Source organism: Punica granatum, chromosome 1 (genome assembly GCF_007655135.1).
Source record: "Punica granatum isolate Tunisia-2019 chromosome 1, ASM765513v2, whole genome shotgun sequence".
NCBI lineage: Eukaryota > Viridiplantae > Streptophyta > Magnoliopsida > Myrtales > Lythraceae > Punica > Punica granatum.
The window spans coordinates 8,796,616-8,820,663 of record NC_045127.1 but is presented as its reverse complement, the minus strand read 5'-3'; the positions used below and the strand labels follow the sequence as shown (position 1 = coordinate 8,820,663).

At 40.1% G+C, this 24,048-nt stretch overlaps 2 protein-coding genes across 4 annotated transcripts; one reads left to right on the top strand and one right to left on the bottom strand.

Annotated features, from left to right (window-relative positions):
- Window positions 1-10,799: 10,799 nt before the first annotated feature.
- Window positions 10,800-12,968, bottom strand: LOC116192319 (F-box protein At1g47056-like). Of its 3 annotated transcripts, none has more exons than XM_031520852.1 (2): window positions 11,892-12,968; window positions 10,800-11,745 (listed from the first exon to the last, which is right to left on the bottom strand). In XM_031520852.1, exons 1-2 carry the CDS (start codon window positions 12,705-12,707, stop codon window positions 11,728-11,730), a joined length of 834 nt encoding a protein of 277 aa, XP_031376712.1. In that variant the 5' UTR covers window positions 12,708-12,968; the 3' UTR covers window positions 10,800-11,727. The 3 variants fall into 3 exon arrangements, with proteins under 3 accessions (XP_031376712.1, XP_031376710.1, XP_031376711.1); XM_031520850.1 differs by having other exon boundaries at window positions 10,800-12,094; window positions 12,209-12,967; XM_031520851.1 differs by having other exon boundaries at window positions 10,800-12,094; window positions 12,189-12,708.
- A 4,051-nt stretch (window positions 12,969-17,019) lies between these two features.
- LOC116192186 (protein DCL, chloroplastic) lies at window positions 17,020-20,070 on the top strand. Its single transcript, XM_031520652.1, has 3 exons — window positions 17,020-17,519; window positions 18,496-18,610; window positions 19,595-20,070. Exons 1-3 carry the CDS (start codon window positions 17,188-17,190, stop codon window positions 19,763-19,765), a joined length of 618 nt encoding a protein of 205 aa, XP_031376512.1. The 5' UTR covers window positions 17,020-17,187; the 3' UTR covers window positions 19,766-20,070.
- Window positions 20,071-24,048: the final 3,978 nt, after the last annotated feature.

The window sequence follows — 24,048 nt, the reverse complement described above, 5'->3', positions numbered from 1 at the left end:
GATGAAGATAATTCTTGAAATGAGCACAGGAGACAGAGTCATTGGAAACGAGAATCATATCATCCACGTAAACAAGCACAGCAAGAAACACACCGTCATGAGAGAAGGTGAATAAAGAGTGATCAGCTTCAGATTGCTGGAAACCATATTGTATAAGAGCAGTGGCAAACTTTGAGTACCAATTGCGCGAGGCCTGGCGTAGACCATATAAAGATTTCTGCAATCGACAAACCTGACCAGAGTTGGCGGAGCGAAAGCCAGGAGGGAGGGACATGTAAACTTCTTCATCCAAGTCCCCGTGAAGAAAAGCATTATGAACATCAAGCTTATGCATTTCCCAGTTTTTAGCAACAGCAATGGTTAAAAGACAACGTACTGTGACTAATTTGGCAACTGGAGCAAAGGTCTCATGGAAGTCGACACCTTCAATCTGAGTGAAGCCTTTTGCCACCAGTCGAGCTTTATAACGCTCCACAGTGCCATCTGCCCGTCTTTTAATCTTGAAAACCCATTTACAGCCAATGGGTTTCTTCCCAGGAGGAAGTGACTGAACAACCCAAGTATTATTATCCTCAAGAGCGCGAATTTCTTCTGACATTGCGTGGCACCAACGTGAATCCCTAGCTGCTTTGGAGTAGGTCCTCGGCTCCATGTCGGAATCAATAGCAGCAAGAAAGGATAATTGTGTGGCATCAATGTCAGAGTATGTAAGGTAATGTTCGAGAGGATGAGACGTACCTGGAGAGCGCGATGGAGTAGGTGATTTGATGGCGGGGGGGGGGGGGGGGGGGGGGGGGGGGGGGTAATCAAGGCAACGAGCTGTGTGAGAAACAAAATCTTTGAACCAACTAGGTTGACGAGTATCTCGAGGGGCCTTGGAACGGGCAATGCAATCTGCTTGGACTCCAGAAGAAGAGGAAACCATCAGGTCAGAAGAAGATGTATCGGGTGCCGGGTCAAGCGGAACAGGCTCAGTAGTTATTCTATTGGACAGATTGGGCTCAGGATCATGTGTACCCTCATCTAAACTGGACTGGTTGGGATTGGATGATGTTTCCCCAGTCAGACTTGAGCCGCTTGAGCCGAAAAACTCCCCCTGAATTACTAAGCCGGTATCATCTAAGAAACGAATCCCAGGACTAATTAATCAGCAGACTGTCTTTTGCTGAATGGAAAGTCAGCCTCATTAAACCGAACATCTCGAGAAATAAAGACCTCACGGTTTTCCAAGTCATAAACCCGCCAACCTTTCTTTCCAAAAGGATATCCAATGAAAATGCATCTTCTGGAACGTGGCCCAAACTTATCCTTAAAACGTGGATTATGATGTGCATAACAAAGGCATCCAAAGACACGAACATGCTGATAATCCGGCTTCCGATGAAAAAGGAGTTCAAATGGTGTCTTTCCCGATAGAACACTTGAAGGTGTGAGGTTAATGAGATGCGCCGCAGCGGAGATGCACTCCCCCCAAAATTCAATAGGAAGCGAGGCTTGAAACATTAATGCCCGGGCTACATTAAGAATGTGACGGTGCTTGCGTTCGACCCGCCTATTTTGCTGAGGTGTGTCAATGCATGAAGTTTGGTGGATAATCCCATTATCAGAAAAATAGCCTTGGACAACCCGACTTGTGAATTCTGATCCATTGTCACTGCGTACAGTCTTCACTGTTCGATCAAATTGATTCTTAACCAGCTTGCAGAAACTGATCAGGAAACTCTGGGCTTCTGACTTATCTCGGAGGAGATAAACCCATACAGCTCTGCTAAAATCATCCACAATTGATAAGAAATATCGAGCACCAGAAATTGACGAAACCTTGTAAGGCCCCCATATGTCACAATGTATTAATTGGAATGGGAAGGAAGCTTTATTGGGACTTGTTGGAAAATTGGAGCGTGTCTGTTTCGCTCGACAACATATGTCACAAAGTGCATTACTATCTGATCGATTCATAAAAATGGAATTACTCTCAAACTTAATACGACAGGAAGGATGACCCAACCGCTTGTGCCAAATGTCTTCAGTATCTGCTTTCATTGCTCGTGCTCTCTGAAATAAAGAAGACACTCGTCGCAGAAGCCAGACCCCCCCGTGAAGTTCACCCACTCCAATCGTACTCCCCGAGGTGCGGTCCTGAATCAAACACAAGCCAGAAATATAGTGCACACTCCAATTAAATTCCCGATATAATTGAGCCACGGATAATAAGTTGCAATTAAAATCTGGCACGTAGAGAACATTAGGAAGGACAATATTTGCTCCCAAAGAGATTTTCCCAATAAAAGTGGCTTTCGTTGTTCCATTTGGAACGTGGATAATCGGACCATCATGAACTGGAGTAATATCAAAAAAACTGTCCAAGTTACCAGTCATATGTCGAGAAGCTCCTGAATCAATGATCCAATCAATTTTTGAAGTAATTGGCACAAAAGTCTCACCGCTTAAACGATTTATCTCACCATCATCTCGTGAGACCATCGAAACCAGTTGCTGTAATTGGGCCTCAGTGAGATGTGCCAGTTTGCTAAGGTCAGGGGCCTGATCGCCCTGGGCCTGGGCCTGGGCAGCCATATGGCCTGTTCCACTCTGGGACGGAATGTGCTGGGCTGAATGATTGGGCCTCCACTGCCCACGAGTCTCTTGGGCCGAGCGCGTCTGGAATGGGCCGCTCGAATAGTGATTGCCCGATAAAACAGAATGACCCGAACCGGAACCGGAATTTCCTCCTCCGCGTATCTGCGAAACAGAAGGAGACGAGAACCCTAACTTTCCTCCAGGCCGAGACTGCCCGGATGGGTTCCCTCGCGCGCCGCGTTGATTCGCCTGGTCGGAGTTCGGGTGGCGGTGAAGCTGGTAGCAGGTGGCTCGGTGGTGGCCGTTTCGCCCACAGAAATCACATAATGGTCAGGCTCGAGGTTTGAAATCGCCTCGATTGGGGTTGAAATTAGGGTTACCGACCCTGGAGAAATTAGGGTTAACGACCCCTGAATCGGTCGCCATTTTGGCTGCAAAGCCCATCACGTCGGAGCCGGAATCCCTTCCTTGAGCAATCAAGCGCTGAGCTTCATCATGAGCGGCCATCGAATGAGCTCGATTGACGCTGGGCAGTGGGTCCATGCTTAGGATTTGCGACCGAATGGTCGAAAAATCGGAGTTGAGCCCGATCAAGAATTGGTGAACCTTTTCCTTCTCCCTCTGAGCAGCGATTCGGGCACCGGCGTCACAGATACATGCCGGTAAATCAAGGTATAAGTCTAATTCGTCCCAAAAACTCTTTAATTTCGAATAGTATTCCGAGACTGATTTTCCGTCCTGTCTGAGTAAGCAAATTTCAGTTTTGAGCTGATGAATTCTCGCTTCATTACCTTGCGAGAAACGTTCCTTGAGATCGTCCCAGAGAATTTTGGCGTTTTTCGCTCCAGCCACAGAGCTCTGTAGTTCCTCGTCTAAGTGATTGAAGAGCCAAGAGACAAGCATCGAGTTGCATGTCATCCACTGTTCGTGGTAAGCTTCTCCTTCTGCCGGCTGTTTCAATTTACCTTCGATAAAAACGAGCTTGTTCTTTGCTCGTAATGCAGTCTGCATAGCCTGAGACCATGTATTGTAATTTCTTCCGTTGAGCTTGCAGGAGATAAGTTGTGTTCCAGGGCCATCAGAGGGAGACAGAACGTATGCTGGAGGCATGGTTGTGGCAGAATTACCACTGTCTGTATTCTTCGACATTTTAACAAGTCAAAGGTGAATTTAGCAAAATAACAAATCAAGGATGACGCCCAGTTTGAAGAGAACTGGCAAGATAGCAAATTAAGAGTAGGACGCTCAGTTTGAATGGAACTGGCAGGATGGAAGCTCGACCAAAAGATTGGCCGGCAATGAAAGAATTTTGACGATTCCTCAGGATCGATGCTCTGATACCATGTAGAGAGATGTGATTGAGCAAAAAAGCTTGAATTTGCATTCATTCTGAAAAGGTATGTATACAACTATTCTAGCTGATAATAAAGGAAAATATTATCTACTTCTATACTAAGTTTATTCTCTGTATGGTACATAAAGATATATACATAAAAGTAGAAACAAGATAATAGAAAGAAAGAGATTCTTTCCATAATAGTTTACTCCTTAGTTTCTGTTCATTTGATCGATCAGGTCTATTGGGATTCTATTTCTATGCTCCTAATTAAGGATTTTGGTTGAATAAACAAAACAAAGAATATTTTAGTTGAATATTTTAGCACAAATTCAGCCTACAAAACATCATCACATATACAGCCATTGATGTGCGAAGTAATTCTTTGAGTAGTGATAATTTTTTCAGAGACTTAATAAGGCTCGCGTGCCTCAGCTTGACCAATCGGGCTGTATTCGTCCATGACCCATTCTGTCTCAGTAGCATCTTGAATGCATCTTCCTAGGAAGCTCATAAAGCGTGTTGACCATCTTGAATGCATCTTCCTAGAAATTTATAGATCATCTCCCTCTCTTTCCCTTGCGGAAATTATTACCATTGGAACCTCAGCTCTTCTACATAAGCCCAATTTGGCCCTCCTCACAACCAACTACTTCATCTGCTCTGTGCTTATGGTAGACGCGGCATGCATGTAGAAGATGATGTGACTCTCGGTTCCACCCTTGCTACAAGGTAATCGGGTTCCGTTGGGCATATTAAGAGGACAGTGTGCATCGAGATCGAGCTCCATTGGATGTCATGGGAATCTTTGATGGTGGAAATCGAGTGGAGGAGCATGATTCTTACCATTGATACCTTTTGTACGAATTTCCCCAATTCACAGCAGTCGGAATAGGGCTTAACAGTTAGGTCTCATTAGGTACTGTGCGGACCTGAATTTCGTATCGTCGGGACCCGCATGCGTGCACTATCGCATGGTTTGGGAGTGTCCACCTTCCCGTGAGGACGCGTGACCAACACACGTGAGAAGGAGTCGCCCCTTGTCATTTTACGACCCGAAAATCGAGGGCCGGCAAGTTACCCAGGCCTAGGGGTACGGGGTACACCTAGTTACTAAGGCATTGGTCTTGCAGAACCAAAAAATTTCGGATTCGAGGGATCTATTACGTGCGGGTCTATATCCCACACGCCCTTTCATTACTTTGTTTGTTTAGGGTATGCCGTTTTATTTCATTTACTGCGTGAATTAGGATGCACACTCCTCACTCGTTTTGACACGGAAATTTCGATGAAACACTCAGACCGTCTGCTCACTGACCGAAGTCTTTACAATGACTGAATGAAAATACAGAAAGACGCCCTTACAATGTGCTCTCAAATAAATACAAAATACAGATGCGATACAGTACATGGACCCGGTCAATTTGCATTAGGTCAAATATTTCACTCGTGCTCACCGCGTGATTTTGAATGACTGAAACTAAAATTAAGGCAACGCGGGCTCAAAGAGCCAGGGATTGAGTCCAACCGAATCGATGGATAGCAGAAGAGTCGTTTGACTCCCGTGATAGCCATAGGATCGGTCGAGCACCCAGGTCATATCTAGCCACGACTTACCTACTCGATCCGAGTCATCTTCCACATAGACACTACTAGGAGTGAAGTAGTAAGTCGAGGCAAGACCCGATTCTGCACTTGGGTTGCGCAAACTCGGTGTGTGTGGGGTGCTGGATCCCGTGATTGATGGTTTGGGGCATTGGAAGAACATATTATGCCAAGAACATGTTTTTCCACCTGAAAACCCAAAACCTAACCCTTTTCCCCTATTTGCTCTCGTTTGATTATGCCGAGTGTATGATTATTTAAATTTCGCATTTTATTAACAGATAAACCCATTCTAAAATTATCGACGTGGTTACCGGTAATTTATCAATTTATGCACTTTGCTTAAAGCCGGGTGATTTATTTAGCCGAGTTACACGTCCTTTTTCCCGTATGTGAAATTCTTTTAGTGATTATTGCCTTATGCTTTGGGTACTACGGTTTATGAAGCGATTTGTGACACGAAGACCAAGACGGGTCCCCGAAGGCCAAGAACGCCTGGTCAAATGATGATCGATGCGCTTTCAGATCCTCGTGGACTCGAGATAGTCGCTAATACACAAAATCCACACACATTATTTAAAACTAACCCGTTTAATTTACAATTTATCATCCAATTAATGCCAAAAAAAGGAAAAATACGATTACACACAATCCGAGAAAAGACTTTAAAACATGACAAGGAGGCCATTTATCGCATATTCACACATCAAACACGACAATAACACGTATGTTACAAAGTCGTTGCCGTCATGATCTTATGAACTCAAACAAACATGCAATCACACAAAACACGATATTTAACGAAATCGATAAAACGACATCGACTCATGATATGGAGAAAACGTAAAAACAAGGGAAATGATTAATTTCGGGGAGGAGAATGGTCGGAAGTGACAAACCGCTCAGGGACTTAAGTAGAAAGGGTTGAAGATCTCAAAAAAAAAAGCCCAAGGACTGAATTGAACAACTTCAAAAAAATTGGGGATTCAGTTGAAATCCCAAGGACTGATTTGGAACAGATCAAACAGTTAGGGACAACTTTGAAAATGCGAAATGTCGGCTAGGGGCCATTCTGAATTTGTTAAGAACGTTAGGGACTGAACTGAAAATAGGTGAAAAGTTCTCTGGACTGATCTGAATTGTCTAGAAAGTTCTGCGGCAGAATTGAAAATGCTGAAAATAACCTAGGGCTCAGTTGAAACAGATCTGAAAGTTTCAGGCTGATCTGAAAACAGTGAAAAGAACTGCAAGGACTGAACTGAAACAGGTTGAAAACTTTATAAAATCAAGGTTGAAATGGTCCCGCTCGTCATTACGATTCAATAGACCCACTTTACCATTCATTGCCCAAGTTATCACGCAATCATATCAAGTGGGAGTCCTAGACATACCGCTAAGATCGAGAAATCATACCTTATCCTAGGAGATTCCTAGGATCGATTAGCTTGGAAGATCCCGTGACAACCATGGACCCAGGTGGCCTTCAAGTCGAGATCGATCTAAGCCTAAATCGACCTCTACACCGTCTTTGAGCCCCACCTGCATTAGTCTATTGTCTTCTTGTCTCTCCACCTTTCTTCTCCTCCCATGAGACATGCAAGAAAACAAAAAGGGAACAAGGAGAAGGGACGGGGTACGAAATAATGATTTGAATGACCAAAACCAAAATGGAGGCACTCAAGCGCAAGATCTGCATTTGCTTCATCTGTTAATTATGAATCAATTTAGTCCTCTCACGCTTTATCATGCATTTATCATTCTCATTTCATAATCATCACGAGATGCGAGCGAGAGTAAGCCAAGAAGACTCAAGCACCAAAAGAACTTTCTTACTCCATGTTCATGATCGAAATATGTCTCAAAACCCACAAATCAATTGACTTTAATGAGACCAAAACAACATGAAGACGGTTCATTTCATAAAGGGTATACGATCGAAGCAAATCTCTAAGGCCATAACTCAATGCTGTCCAGTGTATAAATCACTCTAAAGTTACCTTAGAAAACACTTGGAATGATGCCACACATAAAGGAGAACGATTCTAAGAGGCCTAGGCACGAGGATGGCTCATTCTACAACTTAAAAGTGACCAAGATGGCCCTCTAAGGCTATTAACTATTCATGACTAGCATGCACAAGAATGTTGAATCCAGTTTAGCATGAGAGAGAAAAAAAAAAGAAAAAATGCTAGACCTCTAGAAAGTCTTAGGATCTGTCATAGGTCATGCTCATACCCAAGTAAGTCAACGAATTCTCGAAACCAAACTGAACATACTTGAATCGATCAAGAACCAATATCTAACTTAGTCCAATACCTCAATCGTGACTTCCGATTATCAAAATCAATACGAATTATTCTAGATTGATCAAACAAACACCAAGCAATTCGGCCGATACCGAGAACACGTTTTCAAAATCATCAATGCCAAGCTAGACATGCTCAAATCAATTTGAGGGAAGACATGCATCTCAACCAATATCTCAGTCTTGATCTCAAGCACTAAAGATCAAGGGGAACTGGCCTGAATCTATCTAGGAGTCGTCAACAATCCTAGCCAAAACTGTAAGCACACGGCTATCAATCGAAATACCGATGAATCAACCCAAAATCATCAAGTTCCTCAGTCCACACAAGGGCAGCCAGGTATGGGACGTAAGAACCTCACCGGGAGCTTTATTTTGGTCGAGTCTAAACCGTTGAGGCGCTGCCTGGAATCGTGAGGCACTGTCGTGGGCTGCAGAGGAGGAAGAAAGGAGCCGAAAGCTGGGAGTTGAGCTAATGTTACGCTCGATAAGGCCCTTGACGATCTGCGGCTTGAGGCTTCTGTGGCCTATCACAAGAGGGAAGAACAGAACAACAACGAACAAAGCGCAGGAGGAAGGAAGAGGGACAGTAACGGTGCTTAGCTTGAGAGGCGTGGACAAGCTGAAGCTCATGCATGAGTTGAGGAAAAGTTCAAAAATCACCGAGAAGGCATCATCGGAGTGGATGGTGCTGGCCTGGGCTTCAACGGAGAGAGGAGGAGCTCGTGGGTGAGCTGTTCGAGCTTGGTAGTAGAGCACGGTGGAGGAGGAGGCTGCAGAATCGAGTTCGCCAAAGGAGGGAGCTGTGATGAGTAAGGGATGGGGAGGAGTAAGGAGTTGCCGTTCGTGTCTGTCTTCCGTCTGTTTTTCGATGTCGAGAAGACCCCCCCCCCTTCGGAAAACAAAGTCGCACCCCCTTCAGAATTGGAATCATACTCGATTTCCTCCAAGTTCGCAGTCGAATTAGGGACTTGGCCGCGCCTCGAGTCGACCTCCTATCGGCCCTCCATCAGCGCTCTCATCCTCTCGGTTAGGCGATCCAGAACCACGTTCAGCCTACGCACCAGCCAGGTATCAATGATCTGCTCGATCCTCCAATCCAGTTCGTCCTTCTCCGCAACACGATGTTGATTAACTGCTCTTCAGGGAAGCATCCCTGATCCAAGAGCGAACGCGGCTCTGATACCAACTGACGCAGCGTACACGCGAATAACCTATCACAAACCCATTAATTTCGCAGAATATCAAAACTACGACCTTCAATCCCTATTGATTTTTCGAATACCTAGGAAATTGGCATCCAACTCGAATCGAATCCGAGAATTGGGCAAAGAGCACGAAAGCTCCAAACTTTATTGATAATCCAAAAAAAACGACTTGTTTAACCCTAGGGTTTACAACGTTTAAATAGAATTAAAAATGCCTAAATTACACGAAAGATATAAACTTTTTCTAAAATTGTAAAAACGCCCAAATAACATAAAAATGCTCGTTTGAGACCTTAAACGATGGAAGTCGGCCGAAATCTTGTCTTTTCACAGCCAAAGACTATGAGTTGTGCTCCAAAGGTCGTTTCCCTCGAGACATGGTCGTCAGAACCTATTTTTCTCGATGTACCGATTTGTCACTTCTTCTGCCGCATCACTTATCAATCTGGCAGCACCTGCTAGTTAATTAATATGAACATGTGAAGCAAGAGAACTTGTTTTTCACCTCTCAAGCGTATAGATGTACATATAAGTGAGTTTGATGAATAAATATATTAAATGATCCGAATAAAAAGAAAGGTACGTGAGATGGGAGGTTAGAGAGATTACAAAGTGCGAGGAAATAAATATTTAGAGAGATTACGAAGTGGATATTTTCTGGTGAAATTTTCTCCTTTTATAAAATTTTTCCAAAAATTAATAATTAAATTGGGACTCTAGAACAAGTTAGTTTATTGGATGTCTGTGGTCATGTGGGCTCGAAGGAGCCCCACCAGATGGTCAATCCAACCGAAATATGTGAGAGGATATGTGACAATTTGACAATGAGGATAAAAAAAAACTTGATTCAATGGAAGCATGATTAACGGAAGGATCCCAAGCAAAATCAGTGTAAGTAATTGTAATTGGTTTAATGAGTCTATTGTCCCAAGCAAAATTAGATCCTGAGCTACGCTTGCTTGGGCCCTGAAGAACGATGATCAAATATTATGGAATTTCTCTGACTCCATCTAATTTATTTTACGAGCTAGCTAGCTCGTTGCGGTATCGATTGTAACATTATTATCGTTTGGTGGCTTTCAAATGCAATCTTGCATTAAGGAAAACGGCCACCTTCCTGACATAATTAACTGCTAATCTATGAGCACAACTATTTACGTACTCTTTGTTTAAGGATATCCGGGCCCTCCTCGGCAGATAATCCGACTAAAACCAGTACTTCATATTGAGCTGGGCATGAAGTTTTCAGCGTCCCAGTAATAATTTCGTTTTTGTGACCGATTATAGTCCAATATGGCTGGTATGAGTTATTTAAAGATGTGCTTGATATAAGTTATTGATGCCCCTTTGATTATCCCGCATTGGTAAGATATCTAGGAATACTAAGGGAATTACGGTTCTTTCTCCGAAGCCTAAGTTAGCCAACGAGATGCGGGGAAGAGTGTCGAGATTCGACTCTTATGAGTCACATCATCATCGGATCCTCGTATACCGCCCGTGTTGGGTATGGAACTGGTTCAGATTTAAAGGGCTTGCTTTGGGCCCGCTTCTGGAACATGTTATTTGGACCGGTTTGCATATACCACCTGTGTCTTAGTTTGTTGCTGTCTGACCATGAAATACTAATAATTTCTGACATATTTATCATCCAAAAAAAAACAAGAAGAAGGATATCATTTCTTACATATGAATTGAATCGGAGAAGAAAATTTATTTGCAGGATTACAGAGCATGGAAAATTTGCTTAAAGTAAAATGCAATGATATGAGGCAGTAAGTTTGATAATATATCCACAGGTGATTGGCCAAGAAATGTTTCTTACATCTTCATGCCTAAACTATACGGTGTGACTCCTTAATCGGGTTTCAGGGCATCCCACGGATCTCAAACATCAATGGCAACTAAATTGTGGAAATCAATAAAGTATCACGACTATTAGAACCGATTCTTGGCATCAAAAGTAGTGTAAGCTCTGGAATGAAGCCGATTGAATTATCTCAGGGAGAATGATTAGAGCATGATATCGAATGGACACACCAAAATGTTTGTGTCTGAATGAGATCAAGATCGAAATGAGAACACCAATTTGCAGCTGCATCTTTCGACAGTATATGATTGTAATGCAGAAACCTGAAGAATCATGATCCCCATAAATGGACCTTCAAATTGAGTATCATACATCGAATCTCATCCATACCAGAAGTCAGCATCTCTAAACTTGACTCAAATGCATTACCGCTGCAAATGCAGTTGCCCAATTACATCTTCTCGCATTAAATCGTCACCAGTCACCACCACCAGTCAGATACCCCAGTTCTTGATCGCCGACTGTATCCAGATCCAAAGTGAGTGATTCTCGCCGGGCTCTCAACCAACCTACTGCCCTGCGAGTCACTGATTTACACCTCTTTATCTTCACTTTCACCAAACAAGGGCACCCACTAGCTACCGCTTCTACTCCCTGATCCGTGATTGGGCAGCTCCTAATGCAGAGCTTCTTTAAGGCAGTACATTTTGCAGCAATGCACGCAATCTCAGCATCGCCCACTGTCTTGATACCACAGAGCGCTAATCGCTCTAAATTCGGGCAATTCGAAGCTATTGAACCTAAACTCAAGCTTGTAGCATTCACGCCGACAAGAACAAGTTCTTGCAAATTATGGCAGTAAGTAGCTACAGAGAGTAAGCCCTGATCACCAATGCTGTTTGCCCTGCATCCATCAATACTCAGTTTCCTCAGTAGCCTGCAATGTTCGGCAACTGAAGCAAGCCCGAGATTTGTGCAGTAAGGCGTCTTCATGAGGAATATCTCTAAACTCGGACAACTGGAAATGGCATTTAGGCCGAGATCGCTCACCTGAATCCTCTCCAGATGGATCCCAACCATGCCGGGCACCCGCTCTGTTATCGCCTGCAGCATTCTGTCCCAGTCGCCCGAGCACTTCATGAGCCTCAGAGTCCTCAGGTTCTTTGAGCCGATGATCAAAGGGTAGAAGCTTGGTCCGTTGTAAAGCTCCTTCAAGAATATCGTCCTCAGCGAATCACCCACCACGCCGGGACCTATCAGATCGAAAACGGTCTCGTCAGTGAGGCTGCGAAGCCTCTTAACTGATAGTTCTTCTAGTGATGCGCAGTTATCGAGGATGGCATTAACCCCTTTGGCTGCGAAAGTACATTGGCTGCAGGAGAACTTCTTGAGGCCCCTGCAGTTTTTCGCGAAGGCTTCCATGCCTCGATGGGTGAGGTTGCGGCAGGCAAGCAGCTTCACTCGCCGGAGGTTCGAGCAGCTCACGGATATCGTCACGAGCGCGTCGTCCCCGATGCTCGTCGATCTCCGGTCGCACGTGAGGGTGAGCCGCGTGACTGCATCGAATCGCTCGAACAAGGAAGGGATCGATGGGAGGAGGCCGGAATTGGCATTGAGGGAGAGGCGGTGGTGGCTCTGTCCTTCGATCCTGAGCCAGCGGCGGCAGACGAGGGAACACTGCCTCCTGTCGTTGGGGCCGAGGGACTCGAAAATGAGGGCCAGACATTCGTCGGGAAGATCGGAGGTGCAATCAGACGGCTCGGGACCGACCTCCTCGCTTTGGCCGTTGCCTTCCTTGGCGCCGATGAGCGGAATCAGGGCCGTCGGCTGGATCTTGAAGCGGCTGGCGGAGGCGTTTTGGCCCATCGGCGGCTGGGCGGAGACCCAAGGCAGCTAGGATAGGGGAGGTCGTCGTCAGGTGATGTTAGACGAGGCGGTCGGCGAATGGGGGTCGGAGATACAGTGGAGGGTCTCCGTGGCCGTAATTTCTGGATCGGAAATGGTCAGCCGGGGACCGGAAGGTCGAATTCCATTTGGCTTCCTTCTGATGAGGTCTTGTTCGTCGTTGTCGTCGGAGGAGGAGAGCCGTAGTTTTTGACGGTGGGTGAGTGAGGTAGTGATCTGGAGTGAACGGTCTCATGGTGCTTATCGTGGAATTCGACATTACTGCGTGTGGTTTCTCTCTCTTTAAATTTCTTATGTTTTTATATTAGAGTAAATTTCAACGACCCCTTATAGTTTGTAAAATAATTAGAATCATCACATCTTTCAAAATTAGTCGTATATCACTCCTCATTTCGTTGATTTCTACTATTTTTTCTTAAATTTGGTCAGATTTGATTCAATTAAATAAATCAAGTAACGGATCGATTTATGCAATTTCGTGATGAAGAATCTACATGGCAAAGTGAATGTTCTCTGGTGCCACGTCAGTAAAAGATGAGTAGTGTGTGGCTAATTTTTTAAAGGAGAGTGTCGTTGTTCATTTCACAAATTATAGGAGTGTCGTCGAAATTTACAATTTGTATTATATACAAGATTTTCCACATCTTCAATCAATAATTTATATAATGCTCATTGCTAATTTTTTCATTTTTTTTTTGAAAAAAATGTTTCAATACAAAATAATTTTTATGTTGAAAAATATGTAGTTGGGTGATGAGGAAACGAGTTTTGTATGTGACTTTTTGTTACTTGACCAAATTTGACCCAATTAGTTTGGTTTCATCTTTTGTGGCTTGCACTCATGTACTGCTCAAGACCTCCTCTTATCTTGCTTTCGTATGGAGAATTGTTAGGAATTTCCACATGAGATGACTGAAAACTATATTCATTTGACTTGATGATCCTCCTATCATGGTTTTCACCAGGGTCCATGTAATTGGCAAGGGATACGAGACTATGGAGAGTGGCTCGTATCTAAAATTATATTGTACTTATCTGATGTAAATTTTTCACATATACTTTCCTTTCTAGTTAACTTGGATGATTGCTTTCGATATTCCTATGATTGTAATATTTTCTCTTAGACATTTCTCATTACTTTCGATAGAAAAGAGTACGAATTGTATTCTCATTTGACCATCGTTTTATCACAAATAAAAAGGAAATTGGAATTTACTTTCAAGTGGAGCAAAGAGTTCGAGTTACTCGATAAATAAAGTAATTCCATTTCCCTTTTTTTAAGTAATATATGAATTTGTATTATTTTTTAATAGTTACCGACTTAAGCAGTATTTGGTAAATTTTTTCGAAATCATGGTTTGATTAATTTCTAAAATTGCAAAAGGGATTTTCTCCAACAGGTTGATAGGTGTTCGTAAAAATATTTCTACTTATTCTCTATTTTAACTATTAATTTAGATTTTAGCAGTTTCAAAATGTTATTAAATTTATTTTCAACAAATTATACTTCCACACTAGATTTCTATCCCATGCATTGCATGGGTTCATTTACATATAATCCTATACCATTTATTATTTACATTTATGTAATTTTGAAATGCCAATTTTATAACAAAAAATAATAAAACAAATTCAATCATTAATTAAATTTCAAATATTTATCGTAGCAAAATTTTGTTAAAAATTAGAGTAAGTTAATTTTTTTTGGTAACTTAGCAAGCTAATTATTATAATAATATTTGAAACTACTTATTTCAATTGAATTCATCATCCTATTTTTGTTAATTATCAATATAGATTGGCCAATATTAAGTTTAGTAATTAGATAAAAAAAATTGCTCATTTTTTTAAATAATAATAATGAGATCCTTATTTTTTAAATTTTATTTCATTTGTATTTATGAGTTTAAGCTTATAGTGCTATATCGTAATATTTTTCATTTATAAGACCATAACATTTATGAAAAATTATATTTTTATTTATGAGCTTAAAACATTTATAAATCATTTTTATAAAAAAATATTTTGAATTTTGAAATACATATTGGTTTCTTAACACTGTAAAATATTTTTTAATAATTAGTTTCAAGTTTCATACGTTAATTAAATAATAAAATTAGACTAATTTTGCATGGTTAATATATATTTTTCACAAATTGTCCCAATCAGTAAGCATCATATTATATATTTATTTAATAGTAAGTTTATTTGAGAGATTTGTTGTAAATGAACCTTTATGATAAGTTCATATATATTTACTTCATTACCCAGTTTTTAAATATGTAAATCTTGTAACATCCTTGTTTAATTTTTTATATTATCATAAGTTCATAAATAATGATAACAATTTTAATATTTTAATAGAAATTAGGATAACATCCAATTAAATAAATGAAATTCACATGATTAAATATACTCTATTTTGTTAACTAATAAGATATCATTTATTAATATAGGAGTCAATTTTAGTTATATGACCATAATTTCTTATAATTTATGATTTGTTATTATTTTTGGAAATTTTTATATGAAAAAATAAATATTTTTTAGTATTGTATCTTTGTATTATACGTGGTTTCATCTTTTCATACATTTATCTCATTTATATACTAATTATATATATATTGAAAATAATTTGCTTGTTATAAATCATAAATTTATCAAAAAATAGTTTAAAGTTTCAGACAATAATCTTTAAATAATTACCTTTGATGAAGTTGGATTGATTAACTTATTCAATATTTTTTCTTTCAAATTTCTCCTACAAATTTGATTTATCTTTATACCCATTTTAATATATTTTTGTTTTTTTGCATGTCAATAGTTTATGGTTTAGTCCTATTAATTTTCAATAGAGTTGCATGAATGCTTTTGAATAGTTCAATTATAATTTTATAGTCAACGTTCTTATTATATCTTGTAAATTTATTTAATTTCTTTCACAATTTTAGTTTGTGTTATATATATATATATATTTATTTATTCTTTTCTATTATTTTTCAAATATATGGAATCTTCTTTCTAGATAATGATTATTGTTATACAATATAATATCATTTTTTTTCAATTTATATAATCTTCCTTCGTGGGTAAGATTGTCATTGTTCTATGTAATGAGACATTATACATATATATAACTATATTTAACTATATTTTTTATGCATACTTTTGGTATATTTCTTATTATTTTATAATTTATTAAAAGTTACATTTCTATAATTCATGATTCTTTTGTTTAACATGTTAAATTTTATTTTTTAATATGTTCGTACATATATATGTTTATGATAAAATTTACATATGCTCATTAATTTTCGTAAGAATATCAAAATTGTTATATCAATTTCTATAAGATAGGCTCAAATTTTATAATGTCACGTTAAGTTAAATGTTTATATACACTCATTACTTATGCATAATTAAGAAATTACAACTACAGTTTACCTTAATTTTATTAAGTAAGAGCTTTTTAGGTGCATTTAATTGCATTTATTAAATATTTTCAATTATTATTCTCCATTTTTAATTTTAATTTCCATATTCTTTTAATTTTCTTTTAATTTTACATAATGAGTGGGACATTTTGATACATTAATTGCATTAATTAAAAGTTTTTAATTATTATCTTTGTCCTTTAATTTTCTTTGTCCATATTTTTAATATTTTCTTCTAAGCATTATGCACCAAATCTCATTTATTGTGTACCCAAGTAAATTTTAGTTAGGGTTAATAACAAAAAAAAGTACAAAATTTTCACATTTTAATAATTCTAGCACGAAATTTTTTCCTTAACCTAAGAATGCATAAACTTTTGAAAACAATTCTAGCACGACGCTAAATTTTTCGTTAATTTGGACGGAATCGAGGTAATAGAGAGCGCCGACGACTCCAATCGGGGGGTGATAGTCGTGACTCCACCAGTCAGAATTGAGAGAATTTTTAATTTGAAGGTTCTCTTGATTCCGAAAAATGAGGGCCTTAATTCCGACCACCACTCTCCTGATTGGGATCACTAGTGTCCTCCCCCGATTGGGGTCGTCAACGCCCTCTGTAACCTTAATTCCATCCAAATTAATGGAAAATTTGACGCCATATTAGAACTGTTATCAAATTGAAAGTTTTTATAGTTCGTGATAGAATTTTAGGGTTTTATTGATTTGTAACTCTTTTATTAACCATTTTAGTTATATATTGATTTTCTTTTTAACAGCAGCGCTCTCAATCCAAGGCATACTCCTTTCCTTTCTGCTGTACTGGGGACCACCGCCCGCCAAATCAGCTATCTCCACCGCTTGATCATACGCTTGTGGGCCGCTGATGATCCTCCCGTCCCCTACCTAGTATCCTGAACCGCCGGCTCGGACCTGAGCTGAACAAGAACTCGACTCGAGCAGAGCACGAAGCGGCAGGGCAGTAGCACCTCCGAACTTCTTCGGCAAACATGGCAGCTGCTCCTCTGCTACTGAGGGGCGCGCCGCTCCTCCGCCTCCGACTCCACCATCGTCTCGCTGCCCAGGCTCTTCCCCCGCCGCGCCGCCCCTGTTGTGCAGCTGCTTTCGCGACCGCTTCATTCTCCACGGAGCCGGCCAAGCCGGAGGGGCAGGTCCCTTCCGCGGACAGCACGGCCACGGTGCTTCTGACTGCCAAGGAGCCTCCGAGGTTCCACCGGTGGGACGATCCCGATTACAGGAAGTGGAAGGATAAGGAGGAGGAGATTCTCAGAGACATCAGGCCCATCCTTTCCCTAGCCAAAGATATTCTCCATTCGAAAAGGTACTGAGCTTCTGCTTTGACTGTAATTAGCTTGACTGAGTAGATGCCGCTATTATGAATTCGTCTGTATTAAGCAGTTCTTGTAAAGAGCGTACATATTGCTGCAAAGTCCACTTTACCTTGACTATGGTCAAGTCTCCTACTTGTGACATTCCAAGGAGCAATATTATTAGATGATTGACTGCCCGTATCTGCGGTTTAGATTGGGAATCGGCAGTTTACATGACGGATCAAAGATGGGCCAAGGGTTCCAAAAATGGATGCAATCGCAGGCAAATCAAGGGAGAGTAAGAGAATTGTGTAGGGGGTGAAGGTGTTCAATTTGAAAGGGGATTAAAGGTTTATACTTTTGGAGGTTTGGAGGTTACTGCTGCTGGTTCCGTACTGTGGACATAGTTGATCTTTTCGGACACGGGGAGGTTTTTCTTTCCATGTTGATGAGTTCTCGTTTTCGTAGAACATGAATGCAGCTGGTCGGTAATGTTTGAGAAACATCTTGGCTCTGTCCTAAGCAATCAAGCTATTCGAAGAGGGAAAGAGTACTATTCTTCGTGGATATGTGGGGCAATGCGGAGCTGCCCAGGTAGGCCATATGTTAATGAAGGATTTATGCAGGCAGAGGGAAGAGGGAGAGGGTGAATTTTAATTGTTTATGTTGGGGGCGAAGAGAATAGATCAGTAGGAAGTATCCTCAAGAGTTCTTTGCCATCTTTCATTTCCTTTTACTCTTCATTTTATGAATAAAGAGATTTACAAAGTTAGACGTGGTACATTCAAATTTCATCCCTCTGTTTTTGGTTGGCACCGGAAAGAGGTCTTGAAGAGCATAACTTTCGGTAGGACTCTTGATCAACAAATGTGAATGAAAAGCTTGCCGGAATGTGCTACCATTGTGTCTACGTCTTAAGGGCATCTGGGTCCTTAATTGTGACTGCCCTAGTTCACTCTCTTATTTAGTTAATATTCTTGCTACCAGGTATTTGGATGGGGAACGTCTAGCGGCTGAAGATGAGACGGTCATTGTTGAGAAGCTACTTTCTTATCATCCTCGTTGTGATGACAAAATTGGCTGTGGACTTGATGGCATTATGGTAAGACATCATTCTCGTCAATGTCAATAGATGTTCAGACTATAACAGTAGTAAGTCCAGTTTTTCTGAATTGCCTTTGCACTATCCAAGTTATTATTCCTGTGGCACACCTGAATTATAAATGATTTGTCAGCTCAGGCAGGGTCATTGCTCTTTCATTTCTGCATCTATAATCTACAGTTTCTACAGAATCACGTGCTATATGTCATGTATATGATACCTATATTCTCTCGTTCTCCATGAATATTCGGAGCGTGCAGATTACTTTTGGATTTTGATGAACATAATACATTTTTATTGCTTATTGTTTGTTCAAAGAGATAGATCCTATGTGGAAGCTTGTTTGATCAATTTACACATGGCCTGTGAGTCTCGCTGATTCTTGGTTCTGGCTTGGTTGAATCTCCTGCTTTTCCTTAGGTTATACATATCCGTTTTTTCAGCTTAGTGACAGTCTTTATAGAGATCGATTTAGACTAAAATGGCCAGCGGACTCTGTTCATGCCTTTTAGGTTTGTATTTTGCTTGGCACCAGTCTGAGGTTTACTTTAGAGATCCAATGTTTCTATCGATCAGGAAGGCCTTAGGAACTTTAGATCAGCAGCTAATGTCCCCCATTATTTTCCCTTAGTATCGATGTATGTCATTCTGGCCTTATTGGCTTCTGTCTGTTACCTTTCTTGCTTGCCCATTTAGCTGGGCATCTGGCAAGCTGGTTGATCCATAGATTCACAAAAAAGCTTTGCATCAATTGACTTATCATTTGCAGCTTAAATGGCTGCATAATGGAACTGATATAGTTTACCAAAAGGAAATAGCGGTAAATGAAACTTATCATGTAGGTTCTTCTTCAGGCTGATTAAATTTGCCACATTTTACGACAGAAAAATGAAAAATACTTTCTTTTGTTGTTTTAAATGTTTATGACACTGAAGCAAGGTTTAAGGTAATGATTTGATGTTTTCTTTTCTCTCATGGCAAAAGGTTGATCGGCATCCCCAGTTTAGGCGCTCGAGGTGTCTATTCGTTGTGAGAACTGACGGTGGGTGGATAGACTTCTCATACCAAAAGTGTCTCCGAGCTTATGTTCGAGCTAAGTACCCATCCTATGCTGAAAGGTTCATTAAGGAACATTTTAAACGTGGAAGCGGTTAGTCTGTAGCACCCCCTTATGTTTCATATTTGAGCTAGGATTTTTGTAAAATGTAATCGGAATGGTTCCAATGCTTGTTTTCTGAGTTCGGTCTGAAGAATCATTGTAGATTACTTGCTTTGAGGGTGACGAATGTGATTCGAGGATCTTCCAATCGGTGCAAGTCCTTGGAAGAATTGGTTGCTAACTTCGTAGCTAGTTTGTAAGATTTTTGATTCATTTGCGAAGAAGGAAGGTGAATGAGTGAAGTGAGCTCTGTTGACTTGCATCATTACTTGCTGCTTATTAATCAAGATTAAGATATGTACGACCAATTGGGTTTCTCAATACACCAAAACAAGATCACGCAATGGTGAAGGGGGTATTTTCGCATCTTGATTCAGTTAAAGCAAAAAATGGAGCTTTTATGAGGCTGATGATGTAACATAAAGGGATATTGCCATCAGAGATTTCGATGATGGAGAGCCGAATCCGGCAATGATATTAGACCGTGTATTGTGGCAAGAATTGTGGTAATTTGTCCCATCTGTATATCATATATGTAATATAGACGTCATTGCAAATTGACCAGGGCATCTTAGATTGGTGTGTATTATGGTTAAATTATCGATCGATGTATGATGTATTTATATAAAATACTCGTCGACCAAGGCCTTTGAGATTGATATATTAGACGGCATCAGAAGCAAAGCATCTCTCCCTCGATTAAGTTCATGAACGACGCAGTGGATTAAGTCGACGTAATAATTTCTTCCTACAGAAGGAGAGGCATCTCATGACCTCTCTCTCTCTCTGTCCATTTCTTTTCCACAACTTGACACTTCGACGGCACCTGAGAACATTGGCCACCATCAACAATGGCCCACATGCTAGCTAGTGCTCATCTTCTGGGCAATCCTGGCCCGATCCTGGCCGTTGGCGGCCCCCCAGCCGCTTCCACTGCCTGACAAGAAGGCTGTCTTCGTCTTAGAGGGGCAAAGCAACATGGCTGGGCAAGGTGGGGTCACCAATGACACTGCCGGCATGCCCTCATTTAATTATCTCTCATATTTCTCATGTCTCATCCCCGATTAACCAGTCTTGCCACATTACGATATACGGATATCACCGAAAAATTTCTCATTCAGTAGTTATCATCAGGAGCAATATTTGCTTTTCATCCTTAGTTTGGGGTAGTTCACAGCATATACTGCTTATTTTTCATTAGCAGCACCATTTGCTTTTTTTTTTTTTTGCTGAATGACACCATTTGCTTGAATTAGTCAATATATGTGGAATACTAGGAGACGTTTACTTTAAACAAATAATATTCACGGACAAACCTATGGGAAACCACACCTGAGTTATAATAAAAAGAAAAATAAATTATTAGGACTTGTCTTTTATGTTCTGTGCATCATAGCATAATTTAAGATTATGTAAAGTATTCATGACCAATCTAGTGGGGAGGCTCATGCATATGCAACCATAGTTAATATTGACATATTTATTACAGCCAGTGAGATCTACAGGTGAAATGTTTTTCCGATAGAGTTATATAGTAGTACATTGTATTAAAATGCTAGGAAATGTGTGTGTGTATATACTTATATATTAGATCTTATTTAAAAAACTATTGTTATTTATTGTTGATAACATGATTAATAATCTTATGTCGTACCAAATCAATAACTATGGTTTAATCAACCATTGAAATCAATTCATAAAATTTTATATTTAAATAAAATATAATTAATTTTGCCAAAACTAAAAATCATTATGTTGATTTCATGTAACATCGCATTGATAAAAAGAAAATTATAAAAATGATATTAGAAATGAAAGATACTTCTTATATACCACCAATTAATTTTTAAGGACGCCTTATATTTCACTTTCATATATTGTGGCAATTTACCTAGGCTAAAATGGGGTGTTAACGAGCTGAGACATTCGCGAACGGTTCAGGCTCGGGTCGATGAAAGCTCAAATTCAATTCGCTCTTATAAAGCTCAAGCCTGGCTCTGCTCGAGCTCACCAGTTAAACGAACCAAGCTGAGCTCAATGGTATTTGACTTATGAAGTTAGCGAGCCTAAATAAGTTATGTACATATACATACATATATATATATATATATATTCTTATAAGTTATATATATATTATGAGTTATTGCGGTAGTCCAATCCAAGTCCATGCCCAATCCAAGCCCATGTGAGCTCGAGCTCACGAGCCTATGCGATCTCGAGCTCACAAGTCTTATACGAGTCGAGCTCACAAGTCTTATACGAGTCGAGCTCTGCTGGCGTGGCGAGTCTATACGAGCCAAGCTGAGCTTTCGCTAAATACAAGGAGCCGAGCCCAAGCCCGAAGAGTTAGGCTTGCACGAGCTCGAGTTAGGCTCGCATGAGCTCAAGCTTAGGCCCGAGCTTGCGAACTAATAAACGAGCCGAGCTCGAGCTTAGTATATTCGGGCTCAGCTCGGCTCATTTATACCCCTAGGCTAAAATCTCGTAAGTCCTCTACCTAAAAAAAAAAAATCTCCTAAGTCAGCAATCCTTACAAACTGGATATGATAACCACAAAAGATATAAAATGGTAGGTTTATCTCACTCAAAAATTGTCATAGCTGATCATATGTGAAAGGGTAGAAGGCACACCCTACTACATATTAATTGAATTACCAAAGTCTTATAAAAATGATAAAAGCCTAATTTATGAAATATTAAGAAATATAAATGACGTAATTTAACCTGTACAATATATATGATAAGGATAGAAATGAAAGTAATTATATAACAATATCTATTAAATTAGAAAGAGTTCCTCACTATATAATTGTTAGATATAAGAAACTAATTCACTATGTAGTATCAATTTACATATTTAATAATAGTAAATTACAAATCAGGAAGCTTTCTATCGATCAGGAAGCTTTAGGAACTTTGGATCTACAATTATTGTCCCTATCAATTTTCCTTTTAATGATGCATGTCTACCCGGTCTCATTTGCTTTCATATGCTTGCCCTCTTGCTTTCCTATTCAGTTTTGCATGTGATGCTCTGGTTAGTCCGTAGATTCACAAAAAAGCTTAGCGTCTCTTGACATTTCGTTTGCAGCTGAAGTGGCTGCATAATGGAACTACTTCAGTTTATCAAAAGAAGATGGGGAAGATGAAATCGATGTAGGTTCTTCTCTGGGCCAATTAAACTCGCTGCATCTTGCAACAGAAGATTCAAGCAAATAACTTCTTTTCTGTCTTGCATGCTTATGAAATCAGTCTATATGTAAATTAATAATTTGATGTGCTCTCTTTCTCCTGGCGATAGGTCGACCGGCATCCCCAGTTTAAGTTCTTGAGGTGCCAGTTCGTTGTGAGAACTTACAGTGGGAGGATAGACTTCTCATACGAAAAGTGTATCTGAGCTTATGTTCGAGCTAAGTACCCATCCTGTTATGAATATTACATTACTAAACAGATTAAACATCGAAGTGGTCAGTCGTCTGTAGTACACCCCCGTACTTTTCATTTTTGTATGTTTTTAAGCTAGGATTTTGGGTAAAATGCAAATCGGATATGGTTACGATGTTTATTTTCATTAGGTGCAACTCTTTCAAAGAGTCAGCTGCTATCAGCTGCTAACTCCAAGGTTAATCAGATTTTGATCTATTAGCAGAAAAAGTGATTTGATTGAATTGATCTATGTTGAAATGCAAGCTCTCTTTTCATTGACTTCGTATGCTATATGTCGGAGAAAATTTAGAATTTCCATTTCTGTTGTGAAGGCTCAACCTGTTGGTTGGGAGGGGAATCTCTTCTTAGCAGCGAAGCAGTTGACCTAATGGGAAAAGAGCATAGCCCAGCTATAGAATATTATTAGGACAATCATTAACTAATATTAGAAAACTGTATTTGTCTAGTGATTCAGTGCATTAATCTAGATGTGAATATATCTGTGCTTAATTTTGGTGGTGTACCGGATTGGGCTTCTCGAGCCAATTCGACCTGCTAAATAAAAAGCAACATGAGACCACAATGAAGCGGGTATTTTTAACCTTTCGATTCGGCCGAGGAAAAGAGGGTGAAGCTTTAGGTTAATGACATAACAGATGTGAGGAAAAGAGGGTGAAGCTTTAGGTTAATGGCATAACAGATGTGTTGATCATCGTCTTGGCTTTTCAATGAAACAAATCGGACGGCAGTTGGCTGGATAATCACGAACGAAAATGTTGGTAAAGTTTTTTTTTTTATGCTGAATAAAAGACTGGGAGGGGAGACTAACGTAACAACCTTCCTCTGGAGAGAT